The sequence below is a fragment of the Melospiza melodia genome, chromosome 18 (assembly GCF_035770615.1).
Source record: "Melospiza melodia melodia isolate bMelMel2 chromosome 18, bMelMel2.pri, whole genome shotgun sequence".
In the NCBI taxonomy this organism is placed as follows: domain Eukaryota; kingdom Metazoa; phylum Chordata; class Aves; order Passeriformes; family Passerellidae; genus Melospiza; species Melospiza melodia.
Window position 1 is genome coordinate 2,701,126 of NC_086211.1, and position 13,716 is coordinate 2,714,841.

Here is a 13,716-nt window from a genome sequence, read left to right on the forward strand (position 1 = left end):
TGCCAGCCCCAGAATTATGGGACATGTGCCAGTGGTCTTGGTGCCTAAAATGGGATGGGATGGGATCCCTAAAAGCACTGTGGGGTTACCCCAGCACCCAGAATCAGTCTGGGTATGCACAGCCATAGGTCCTACCCACCTTCCTCTTCCTCCTGGCTAATGGAAGAGCCTGGGAGTGGCTGAGCCCCAGCTCTGATCATCACTCACCCACTGATGATCTCCTTGTTCTCAGCTCGGATGAAATGCTCCTTCTCCGGGGTCAGGATGCACAGGGAGAACTTCTGCCCTGTCCTGCCCTCCCCGTCCACCACGTCCGTGCACTGGTTCATGTTGATGGTGCCCTGGGGGAGGGTGGTTGGCTGCAAGGGAAAGGAGAAAGGAGCAACTTTAAGGAGAGAAGAGCAGAGGAGTGCAGAGCTGAGCCCTAAAAGCTCTCCTGGAGCACACCAGGATCCTACACACCAAGGTGATTTGCCCACACATAACCAGATCCATCTGTGTGCCATGCCCAGTGCACAGCAAAGCTCTGTGCCACACACCTGGGGACACAGACCAACCAGTACAACTCCTGCCACACCAGCATGGTCCACTGCTGCCACTGAAGTGCTTCTCCTATGCTAAACATGCAGGGAAGGATGGCTGCCCTGTTGTGGCACCTGGACACTGAGGAAGGGCACCAAGCGGCCAGCTTTGCTCTGCAGCTGCAATCCATCTGGGCTGGTAGGGTGGCACCTGGGGACAGGGATGGCAAAGCAGCAAGGTCCCACTGTCCTCAGCACAGGATGGCTCAGGGATAAACACACAGACACAAGCACCAGGTTTTTTCATTAAAATTCTAAAAATCCACAGAGGGACTGCTGCATGGAAGGGACCTTGCTTGGTGGGTTTTCTGAACAGTGTCACCTCTCAGCCCCACAGGTCCAAGGAGACCTGGTGAAGTGGGACAGGTGGTGGCCCCTGTGGCCCAAGAGGACACTGAGGGACATGCAGAGGGGTGTCAGCACTGACAAGAGCTGACAGGTCCATCTGGAGCAGCGCTGGCTCATCCGATTACAGCGTACCCACCCGTCCCCAGGGCCTGCAGCCCTCCCCCCTGAGCCATTCCATGTCCCCAGGCTGCCTGTCCCCACCAGGCTCGGTGACACTGGGGTCCTTCTAGCACCCCAGGGCAAACCTGCACCTGGGACATAAACGGTGAGGGAGAGACCCCTCTGAGCTGCCAACAGCACCAAAGGGAGACCTAAAGCAGCCTGTGGACACCTCCTCACCCTGCCAAAGCCTCCCTGCGCCCTCCAGATGGCCGGGCCAACAAGGAGACGGATTTCTGGCAGATGCTGTTAAGGTTTTTACCATGGAAACCAGCTCCCCTACCAGCAAAACCCCTCCAAAAGCAGCATGTGCCATGCAAAGAAAGGATGACAGGAGAGAGCTCAATGGCCCCAGCCTACAAACCCAGAAAATCCAAATCAGTCTCCCAGAGCCTCCAGTTTAGCCATCTGTGAGTGGTGGGAAATAACCCCTTTCCCCAGGAAAAAGGTTGTTCCCCGCAGCTGTGTCCCTGGGTGGGAGCATCCTATGACAGCCCAGGGGTGGCAAGGAGCCACCACAGGTGCTCAGCACTGGGTACATAAATGGGACCAGTTGTACATCAGGGACACCAAACCCTCCTCTTTTCCTTGTGGGAATCAGCATCCAGAGACCCCCCAGGATGGAGGGAGGGAGAGCAAAGCCCAGCCCAGACCCCAGCAGGGCGCATGCCCAGCCTCCTGCCCTGCACCACCACGGGTAGTCAGCTCCTAAGAGGATTTTTTTGTCTTAGACGACAAAAATAAAACCCCGCTTTCCGGGAGCTATAAAAACCCAACGGAAAAAACTTTCTCCTGTTCCAAGTGGAGTCCTAGAAAAGTTTTTGTCTTGCTGGCCTCTGGCAGAGCCAAGGCCTCCAGGACTGTAAGGTCCAGGTCCAACCTCCTTCCCCTCCCAGAGCAGTTTTACACCAGGGAATTCAACAAAGACAAGGGGGTGAGGAGGAGGGAGGGAGCCCCACAGGGGGATCTTGGGTTACTCAGTCTCCCTGTAAGGCCCCAGAGGGATTTGGCAGGCAGCTGGCACAGGAGGAGAGGAAGAAGCAGCACCCTGCAGGGCCATGGCAGCGCAGGGTGGCTGCTCCTGCTGCCCACGCCCAGCCCGGACCGGAGCCGGGAGCCGAGGAGCCGGTCTGGGGGCTGGCCCTGCAAAGTGGTTTTACCACTCAGCCCTCCCTGTGAAAGGTGAATGCTGGCATCTCGCACAGCCTGACACATGAGTCTCCATCCAGCACTGCACCTCAGAGCCAGGACAGCAGGAAAGAGCTGGGAACAAAGCTGGGAATGACCATTTTCCATCTGCAGCCCTGGGGATGAACCCTCCATCCCACTGCAGCTCCCCTGCACCCCACACCCCTCAGCAGCAGATGAAACCTGACAGACCAGCAGCCTCACTCACTTGGGATGTAAATTCCTTGACACCATTTGTTTCCTTCCTTGGAGGCAGCACAGGCACTTTGAAGTGAACCAAAATGCAAATGGTGCCTGGTGGAAATGCGTGTGCACACACACAAACTGCACCAAGGAAAAGGGGATGGCTTGGGCCCCTTCTTCACCTCTGAGCCCCTGTTTCTGGGCTGGAGGGTTTCTCAAGGCTGGGGAACCTTGGAGAAGGATGAGCAAAGCCAGTCCCTGGCCAGGTGAGGACTGTGTGGCTCCAGCATTGAAAGGGAATAAATAAATAAATGCAGAAGCAGAGAAGTGTTGCACGGCAGAGACACCAAAACAGGGCTGGGATTTCAACCAGCCCTTGGAAGAGCAGATGCTTTGATACAAGGCTGAGCCCAGCACCAGACCCCAGAGTGGCTTTGTGTCTGGGTGAGGCAGGAGGGGATGCTCAGCCTCAGCTCCTGATTGCTGCCAGTCCCCAGCTGAGGGACAGCCCTGTCCCCAGGTGCTGGCCCTGCCTCTGCCCTCTCCCATTGCTGCTGGGATGGAGCCCCCAGCTACCCCAGAGCTGGATCTGGTGGCTGGGCGCGTCATTTAACTAGGGCTAGGAGTGGAAGCACAGCAGGGTGTACCTCTGTGGAAGCAGAGGACATCATCAAGGCCACCACCACCTCCAGCTCTCCTTGAGGCCACCAGTGCCAGCAGGTGCCTCCAGCCCAGTCGCTGGGGCAGTGCCTGTCCCTCACCAGCACAGGAAAAGGAGCACTCGCGTCACAAGAGCAGCTCCAGCTCTCCAGGCTGCCAGTACCAGCAGAGGAACCAGAGACAAGAAACAATTGTGCTGCTGTTTCCCTCTGGAGTGACAGATCCCTATTGACACACACACGTGCTCACAGTGTCCCTCTCCATAACACACAAAGCCTATAGAGAGCTCTCCTCCTCCTCTTCCTCCTCCTCCTCTCCCTCCCTGGGTGCCCAGGCCGTGAGTCATGCCAGGCTCTCCACATCAACAGCAGCAGCAGCCTCTGGATGAGATGCAGGGGTCTTTGGATGGATGCTCCTGGGATGCAGAGCTCAGCAAGTGCAGCAGCCCCCTCCCTGGGCAGTGGGAAGGAGGGAAAGAAAGAATGGGGACCTCTCAGAAGCTTGCAGGAAGAAATCCCAAGCAGGGCATTACTGCATCCTCCTGCACAGTGCTGGAGCTTCACAGGTGATGAACTACCAGGTATAGGAGCAGATGCTGTAAATAAAAAGGGTTTATCTGCAAAGTCCCTCATTTCCATAAGGCATTGCAGGGCTGAGGTAGAAAACCAGGATTATTTTAGGTAGAAAAACAGGATTATTTTGATTTTAAAAATTCTGATTTTTTTCCAAAGACTTTCCCTGTCATTTCTAACACATAGCAGCTCGATACAAACTACAAGAGAGCTTTGCTCAGGAGCTGTACACAGGATGTTTTGGAGCAGGTAACCCCAGGGTCAGGCTCCTGAGGAGGGGCTGTGCCACGGCCTCCATGGGACATGGCCAATGCCCAGCCTGTTGTCCAGGGCTATTACACAACGTGGGTTGATGAAATCTGGAACACAACCTTTAAAGAAAGGCGATGGGGCAGGGGGAGGAGGAAACCAAACAAAAGGGACATTTTACTTTCTGCCAAGAACCAGGAGGGGAAGAGAGAGGAAAAAAAAAAACCCCACAACCATTTGTCTATCTTGCATGGCGGGCTGGTTGCCTTGGCACCGGGGCCTGGCTGTCCCAGGGGAGATCACAGCTCTGCTGCCCCACTCTGGGCTCAGGATCTGGCAGCTCTGCCCTGGCTCCCAGCACTGCCCTGGAGCAGCAGCGAGCCTGGGGAAGAGACATCCACGCTGCCTCCATAAATGTGCCTTGACAAATGTTAATTCTCCCAGCTAAAATATTCATGAAGGTGGCTGCCGAGTGCTGCTCACTCACAGCACTCCCCTGTGCTCTGCAAAGGCAGCTCCTGTGTCTGCTAAAAGCTTCCCCCATCCCAGTGCCTGGGCTCAGCTGATCACAGTGCTCCAGGCAGGATGCAAACAGAAGGGAGCAGGACTTTGCTGTCACACTGTCACAGGCACATCAGGGCAACGTGGAGACAACCACGGCTGGGCAAGGGCACAGACAGAGCTTGGACATGCAGCTCCCAGCACCAGCATGGCACGGGGAGCCTAACCCAGAGCCACATCCACCATTCCCGCCTGGAGGCCGTCAGGACAGCACCAACTCCTTGAAAAGTTACAGAATTGTAGAAACACCTCCAACCATCAACCCACGGCACTGCCAGGTCCTCCACTAAACCACATCCTCCTGAGCACCACATCTATGGGCTCTTTGACCACTTACAGGGATGGTGACTCTACCACTTCCCTGGGCAGCCTGTTCCTATGCTTGACCACTCTTTCATTACAGAAATTTTTCCTAATATCCAACCTAAAACTCCTCCGGAGCAAATTGAGGCTATTTCCTCTTGTCCTATCAGCTGTTAGAAGACACTGACCCACACTTGGCTGCCACCTTTCAGGGAGTTGCAGAGATCCCTTTTCAGATGTAGAGTCACCCCTTTTCAGCCATGCAAGGCGAGGCATGACCTAAATCCAGCTGGGGATGCAGCTCCCAAATCCCAGCTTGGATGCTCTGTGCACACACACAGGGCTGGCTCAGCCTGCCCTGAGCTGCCCAGGTGCCAGGCTAGCATGGCTGGCACAGCAGCAGGGCTTTAATGAGCCCTTTGGGCTTCCTGCCACCAGGCACGAGGCTCTCGACAGGGCCACAACGGGGCCGGAGCGCTGCAGTGGGCAGATTTATTACACTTATAGATCAGCTGGCAGGCTGAGCATCCTGGATTTATTAAATTAGACAAAGAGGTTGAAAACAACCTCTGAGGGCTCTGCAAAAGGATGGACTGGAGGAGTCACCCATTGAAGGGCAGCAGAAGGTTGTGCTCCCACATCCCCATGGCAGCTATGCTTTCCCTGTGCCATCCTAGAGGAAGGTATCCTCTTCTTGGCCACCTGAGCACACCTTTCTCACCTGCAAACTTCCCTTTCACAGATAGAGGCACAAGCAGTGCTCTGCAGATGTGACCTGCCAATGTGCCTCTGTACTGGCTACAAACCTGTGCCAGCACAAGAAGGGGATGGGACACTTGCCCTGGCACGCAGCCAGCACTGCAGAACATCCCCCACATGGATAAATGCCACAAATGCCACTTCCCCCAGCCCCACCACAGACTTCCCCACTGTTGACCCTGGGCTGCTCATCACAGATGCTGACAGCCAGCTCCTGGGATTTGTTTTGCTGAAGGAATTCCCCACAGCCCCAGGTCACCCACCCCAAGGAGCTGGGATGGGTCAGCAAGTGCCACACACACCTGTCCCTGCATGCCAGCCCCTGAAGAGCCCTCCTGAGCCTCCACCAGGACATGAAACAACATTAGCTCCCCTTTTACCAGTGGGATGGAATTTTCTTCCTCGGGGAGCACTTTGAGAAGGGGGTGAAGTGCAGGGGCTGGGCAGGAGAGTTCAGCCAGGGGCCGCTTTTCAGCAGAGTCGGTGTTTATGTGCACAGACAGCGAGTCTAAACACTGAGCGGGGCCGGGAGCTGCTGCAAACTGACTGCGTGCACCCCTGGGCTCCTCTCCCACCCAGTGCCACCTCAGCCAGGCACGGCCAGCACCCACCCCAGGGGTGCCTAGACAGCAGGTTTGGGGCCACACATCCCGTTTGCAGCCCCATCCCCACGGGCACCCATCCTGCAAGCGGGCGCTGGAGCGGAGCGAGCCCGGCCCGGGCTGTGCGGAGGCTGGAGCCGGCTCCTCTTGGCCTTATAAGGCTATTTTCGCACTGCTCTTGCAGCTCCCAGCTGCTCCCCACTCCAAAGCAGGGTCGGAGTTGGCAGCCAGAGCCTAGCCTGCCTCTTTCCTGTTAACCTCTTTCCTGCTGAACACTCTCCGAGGGGTCTGTGCATGGTGGGAACAGCCGTGTCCAGTCCTGGCACAACCAGCCGTGCTGGGCAGGGAGGGTCAGCAAACCCACTGGTGGTCACCAAGTGGGTTCAACCTCTCTCAGCACTGCTGTCTGACCTTCTAGGTCCCCAGCAGCACGGACAAACCCAGGAGCCTTTCAGGGAAGCTTGCAACCAGGGATATGCACATTCAGCTTCCAATGCTGCTGGAGAGGAAGAGGGAGAGAGATACAGAAGACATTGGGACCGTGATGGGATGGTCAGCAAGGTCCCACCAGGGTGGGGTATCCAAAGGCTGCTCTGAGCTGCCATCCTGGCTGTTTGTGGGCCAAAGTAAAAGCCAAACGTTGTACAAAGAGCTCAGAGCATCCACTCAAGCCCTGTCCCAACTCTCTGGGGATCAAAGCAGAAGCCCAGACATGCACAGGCATTTGCCAGTCCTGCAGTACCAAAGGCACCACCTTGCAGCCCTGCAAACCCGAAGCCACTCTTTCCTCTTGCTCTATGGGATTTAGATGCATTTAAAATGCAAAATGTCCTCCTCCCCTCTGAGGAGGGGGGTGGGAGGAAGAGATGATAACAGATCCGACCCCATCTGCTCCCAGCTGCCAGCGTGGCATCTTCCCTGCTCCCAGATGCACAGGCACAACAGCCAACGGGGAAACAAATATCTGCAGCCTTGCAGCAAGTTGTCATGGTAATCAGCCTGATGGCAAAAACCTGGCAAGACCACGGACAGACCAGAGCTTGGTGCAGAGATCATGACAAGAGTTTCCTGGAGAGGGAACTGCAGTTGTTTGGAGGTGGGAAAGAAAAATGGGCTTCATTTGCATCTTGATACTTGAATCTTAAATTGCACTGCTCCAAATTGGCCTTGTCAACTTTATCCTCCACCCCCTCGGTGGTGTAGGAGACGAGTCCCAGGTGGTCCCAGCACCGCGTGCCAGGCACACATGTGCAGGAGCTCAGCACCACCTCTGTGCTCACAGAGCCTCCTCAGCAGCAGGGGCTTCACCAAACACCAGCAAACACAGCTCCCTAAGGTCACCCACACACCAAGATGGCCAAACACACAGTGATGCCAGCTTTGGACACAGCTCAGGAGGAGGAAAGCTTGGATAGAGGCAGGATGACCTCTACCCATGTTGGCCAGTTCCAGCTGGAACTGGATTTCTGCTTCATGGGGGTGAGGGAACATGACCAAGGTAATTGCCATCCAAGGAAAGCAGAAAATTACATCAATCGAATCCCTGTACCTCCCACTACATAAACCCATCTCCCTTCCAGCCTAGAGGGAAAGGAGGGACAGATCTCCTCCCCAGCCATCCCACAACCTCTCCTGCAAATGCAACCAAACAGAGGAATCAGTGCAAGAACACAGGGACAGACCAAGCCATCAGCAGCAGCATCACAGCCATGAAGAGCCACCTCCAACAGCCATTGTCTGGAGCTCTGGATAATTTCAGGCCCTGCAGCCACCATGGTGGGGTATCCCACCTTCACTCCCCAGGACTGTCAATGCAGGATCTTATACTGGCACCCAGCAACTGCAGAGGAGGAGATGACAGGCCTGAGGATCAGCAGCACCAGATCCACCAGGGGCTCGGGCAACTCCCACGGGCGCAGATGCTTCAGTGGAAGTTCTTGAATCCGGCCAAATTAGTCTGGAAATCTCATTATTCCCCAGCACTGCTCTTATGAGCTTTGCAGAGCTTCCTGCCGGGCTGGGAATACCAGGAGGCCGGGCTCCCAGGGCCCTGGGGGTCTGCAGCTGGAGGTGTGAGGGTTGGCCAAGCCCGAGAGGTTGGCTTGGCTTGGCCAACCAAGCAGCAGCCACATCCTGCATCCCACACCCTACAGGGAAACCCACACCCACTCTGAGCTGCTTCCAGCAACTTCCAGACCAGCTTGGACCCTGCAGACCTTCCCAAAGGCCGAGGTGAGGGCTGGAGAGAATTTCCCAAACTTTGACCATTGGCCATCTCACCAACTGGTACAAAATGTGAGCCTTCTGGGCAGTTCCAAGGAGAAAAGCTCCCAACAGGCACACACACGACCATTGTGGGGGAAGGAGACCACCCAGCAGCACCTTGAGCTGGGCTTTGCTGCCACAGGCACAATGTGGTGGAGGCACTGACACTGATAGCAAAGAGCTGTGCTGGCCAGGCAGGCACCACCAGGTTCACAGACAAGTGGCACCCGGGGTAAGAAGTGCTTTAAATGCCCAGGAAAAATTCACTACTAACACATAAGGCTGCTGGAACTGTCTCAGGGTAGCAGCATTTTCTCCCTAAACCTGCTGCTCACATCTGGCTCCTGTAGAGGAGCACAGGGAGAGGAGGGAATTCACAGCCCCGTGCTGCTCCCAACCCCTCCTTTGGGAGCAGCTGTGCAATCCCAGCAGAGAGGAGCAATCTGGGGCTCGTGCACGTGAGGGGGATGAGCACAAAAGGTTTCTCCATGCTCCATGCCTGGGATGACAGACTTCACTCCCCCCAGCACTGGCCTGTACATGGCATTAACCACCCATGCAAGCCAAACATCCCCTCCCCTCCACACATCTGCTCCATCCATAATCCCTGCTGTCCCTCCCCTAACGGGAAAGCAGCCAGGAAAGTGAACCAAAACCCTAATTATATCCCAGTAGCTCCCCAGCGCCCTGGTGATCCCTGAGCCTTTATCGATGTGATCGCAGCAGGGCTGATAAAATGTGGAGCAAAGGGCCAAGGCTGGGTGTGCTCCAAAACCCCACCTTTCTCTCCAGTCACACCATCACAACAGGTGGAAATCCTGCATGAGCTCAGGATGCTGCTGGGACACTTCTAAAGCCACGCTGTGTGCCTGTTCCCTCTGCCTCCTCTGCCCAAGGACAGCCACCCACTCAAAGGGAGCTGGGAGGAGAGTGGAGACAGCCATGGGGCACAGTGGGACAGCAGCCCACGGCCTCACTGCAGCTTCCCAGGGCTCTGCTTGGCCATAAAATCATGGAGAGCCACAGCACCCATGTCCCGGGGGGTGCAAGAGCCAAGACCCCCATGATCATGCCACAGAATCACAGAATGGTTTGGGTTGGAAGGGACCTTAAAGTTCACCCAGTTCCTGCTCACTGCCATGGGCAGGGACACCTTCCACCAGACCAGGCTGCTCCAAACCCCATCCAACCCAGCCATGGACACTTCCAGGGATGGAGCAGCCCCAGCTTCTCTGGGCAACCTGTGCCAGGCTCTCCCCACCCTCACAGGGAAGAATTTCCTCCCTGCATCTGCCATGGCAGCAGAGATGTGGCACAGCCGTGGAGTGCATGCCAGGAAAATACTGTGGGGAAAAAGCCTCCATGGAAGGTGGTTTTTTTCCTGCTTTCCCCACCTCCTGGAGCACCCCAAGCCCCACATGCAGCACCTCTCTCCTGCAGCAGCAGCACAAGAGGAGCTGTGCTGCCTGCAGGAGCAGAGCACAAGGCTGTTAACACACTCCCACAAACCAGCTCCTGGATGGGATCCGGCAGGAAGGAGGTGAAGGGTAAGTGAAGTTGCTGCACACGTGATTTACCTATGGTAATTTCAACTTTCAGCAAAGCTGTCTGGCTGTTTTATCTTGTTGCCTGTTTGCAGTCAGACTTCAGTGACTGAAGGGAAGAGCCTCCTCTGTGGCTTTGAAGAAACAGGGCAAAATAAAAAGATCTTACAAAATACATATCACCAAGAGCACATTCACACGCTGTTACCTGGTTCTCCATAAAGGAAAAACAGTATTTTGATTTTTTTTTTCTACTTTTGTATCTTGCAGCCCATGGTAAGTAAATGAGCAAGACCAATAATCAAATCTGCCTGGAAATTCTCATTTTTCACCAGAAATGCCTTAAAACAGCACAGACAAAACGAGGAAGACTCCTGCAAAACCCCTGCACTTGGTAACCCTGAGAAAAGCTGTTTACAAAACCTCACTGAAGACCTCAGCTTGTCTCCACGCAAGTTTTAACCTGACATCCCTTTCACAGCCTCCAAACCTGATGAATAATTCATGCCTGGGATAAAGCAGAAATATCATATTCACCAATGCTCACCTAACAGAGAAACAAAGATTGCAAATAAGTAATTTATTAACCCCGAGCCGTGTTGCTGCTTGAACAGAGGGCACAACTCAGGTTTTGGTGGAAAAATCACTCCTGAGCTGAGGCAAGAGCACGCTGAGACCCCCATTCTCACCATGCTCCAGCACAAACACGCCTTGTCCTGGACTCAGTGAGATGCCAGCAGGGGGAAGCCCCCCAGGAGTAAGGCTGGGAGCTGCCACCCTCCTCATCCTCCTCATCGGGGGTCACAGCCACCCCTGCTCTGGTGGGAAGCCCACAGCCCCACACTCGCGCACGGCTCCAGCCGCTTTCTCAGGCATTCCAAAATTTGGCCGGAGTCTCTTTTTGCAGCACGCCCCCCTCCACGGCTGGACGCCTGCCTAATTGTGTATTTATTTATTTCTGCATTTTCCCAGCTCCCCGCACTCACTGGCGCAGGGTGGAGTGGGGGGGGGGGAGAGGGGGAAACCAAGGCCGGCTCCCAACGCGGACCCAAAAAAAATTAAAAATAAATCAAAAAAAAAAAAAAAAAAAAAAAGAGGGAGTGCAGCTCCCCACATTCCCCGGAGGGTGGGAGGAAGCCGGGAAGCGCAGGGCTGGCTGGGAAAGGGGGTGGGAGCGGGGGCAGGAAGGGGGGACGCCAGCGGCATCGCCCACCCCCTTCGCTTTGTGCGCGCTTGGGGAAATTAAAAATAGCTGCGTCCAAAGAGTGGCTGCAAGCGCCACAAAGAGCGTGTTGAGCGGAGGCAGCTGCAAGCTATTTGCTGCCCCTGGTAATCAGCATCTCGGCTTGCAGAGCCCCTCCGGCCCCCCCAGCCCCTTCCTCCCCTGCCAGAAGCTGCCGCTGCCTTTCTCCAACCCACATATGTCATGTCAACAATCAATGAATGCAGGATCTCTGCCGGGGGAAAAAAAAAAAGGGGCAACGCGCTTTGATTTTTGGAGCAGCTTTGTTGCCTCGTTCCATTCATGTCCTCATCCTCCTCTCTGAGCTGTCACTGAGGGGTTTGCAGCACTGAATCCCACCAGTCCGTGCCAGGATAGCTCATGATCCTCAGTGGGAAGAGGGATGTGCCAGCTGCTGGGATGCTGCTGCTTTCAGGAGCAGGGAAAGGGATGCTGTCACCCAGCTTCACCCAGCCTGCAGCTCACAGCCCACTGGTGGTCCTCACCAACCTGATAGGGTGGAAAGAATTAAACCAAACCATCCCCAGCACATGGCTGCAGCTGGTGGGCTCAGGGTTGTTCGGCAGGCATCTCATTTCACATCCCCTCCCCAGCACCAAGCAACAGCAGGGTGAAAAACTGGAATTTTTGTTGGTTTGGTCATTCACATGTACACTGGCAGGCCACCCAGGGACTGGGGGATGCTTGGGAGCCCAGCACTGTCCTGGCTTGGAAAGAGCTGGGATCAGGCACCCACCTCTGCCCCTTGCTCTGCTGCCTGGGGGGACCTCAGGGCCCATGCCATGGTAACTGCTCAGCCTCAGCTGGGCCATTTCACTGCCAGTTCTGACATCTTCCCTCCTAAATGCCATCAGAGTTTGATTTCCACATTAACCTTTTCCAGCAGATACAATTTTTCCTTCACCAAGAGCCCACAGCCAGGCTGGAAGCCACAGGTCCAGGAGTCACAAAAGCACTGCAGCTGCTGCAAGTGCCTGTTTCACTCTGACCCCCCAGGAACAAGATAAATGCAATCTAAACTCCAGCTCACTTCCCTCGCTGCTCTGGCACACGTCTTCTACAGAAAAATCCTGAGGGACGAGGAGTGGGGAAAAAGCAGAAGGACGGAGCCACTTGAACCTGTCCCTGCTGCTCAGCCTAAGAGCAATTCCAGCTTTGTGGCTCGCCCTGCAGAAGACAATAGGGGCTGTGTTGTTTCCAGGAAGGAAGCACCTGGGCCAGGTCATCAAAGCAGCTTGTGTTAGGAGGTCGCTGGCTGCATCCAGCTTTCAACTCCACTTTCATCCTCTTTCTGCCTGTTAACTCCCAAACCTCCCACCACGGGTTGTTTCACACCAGGCCTCTCCTGAGAGGGTCCTGCAGCCATGAAATGTCCTTCTTGGGGGGCTTGGATGTGGGCAACGGTGATTTCCAAAGCTCACAATAAACCCAGGCACTTTTGGGGCCCTGATGATGTCCCTGGTCATTGTCAGTTGCCAGGACTCGTGATGGAGCCATCCCTGGAGGAGAACTTCCTACTCCCTCAGCCCCCTCCCAAATTCTCCTTCTGCAGCTCAGCACTTTTACCTTCTCAAACTAAAAGCCAAACTAAAAGCCATAAACCAGAAGAGGGTTCAGCAAATGTAGGGAACCATTCCTGGAGGAGCCCAGGGTGTCCTGACAGCAGAACCCACCTCCCACAGCAACTGGGGCCAGACACTTGGAGCCGAGAGAAATGGGAAGACATGAACACCCCAAAGTCACCCCACACCCAACCCCAGTAATGACACTTGCCTCAGCATCAAGACAGACAATATAAAAGCACAAATGAAGATTTGTGTATCCTCCTCTCACCCCCTTCAAGGCTGCTTGGTCCTGACCTCAGCAATGTCCCAGGGAATGAGTTCCCAGGGCTCCCTGTAGGTTCACGGACATTATTCCCCCAAATCAGTATTGAAAATTAAACACAATAAATTCCTCAAAGATCTCTGAGTCACTAGCACTCCTCTAGAGCAATCACAAGCATGTACTGTGTCCCCTCTCCCTGGTGTCCCTTTCCTGCCCAGCTTCCCTGAAGGAGAAAGGATCTCTGCTTCTCAATTTTCCCATCATTTCCTTATTGCCACTGCATCATCTATGAGATACACACCAAATATCCCCCACAAAACCTCACAAATCATCATCCACCCTGACTTGACTACATCCAGAAAAAAAAACTGGGATGGGGGGGTCCCTGTCACTGTCTGAGCCTCACACAGTCACTCCCACCCAGCCTTTCTGTCTCTGCTTACTTTAAATTTCAAATATGCTTTGATTCAAGCCAAAAGCTTTTTATGCTAAACAGAAACTGAAAGTCTTGATCTGGCAAACAGAGGCACTGGCAAAACTGTGTCCGTGGTGGGAAACCACTGGGGATGAGGGGAATGGGGTTTGTAAAGCCTGGTGCTCCCACGGAGGAGGGGGCAGGGAGAGCTTGGAAACACTTAAATGGCAAAATGTGTGGAAAAAGTAAGGACAGAG

The 13,716-nt window shown here is 54.8% G+C and overlaps 1 protein-coding gene across 10 annotated transcripts in view; it reads right to left on the minus strand.

Moving 5' to 3' along the window:
• Positions 1 to 13,716, minus strand: part of MPRIP (myosin phosphatase Rho interacting protein) — a 72,497-nt gene that overhangs the window by 41,757 nt on the left and 17,024 nt on the right. For all 10 annotated transcript variants that reach the window (XM_063171676.1, XM_063171677.1, XM_063171675.1 and 7 more), the window contains exon 4: positions 208 to 359. In XM_063171676.1, the coding sequence (XP_063027746.1) occupies positions 208 to 359 (152 nt within the window). The remainder of the gene's footprint in view (positions 1 to 207; positions 360 to 13,716) is intronic.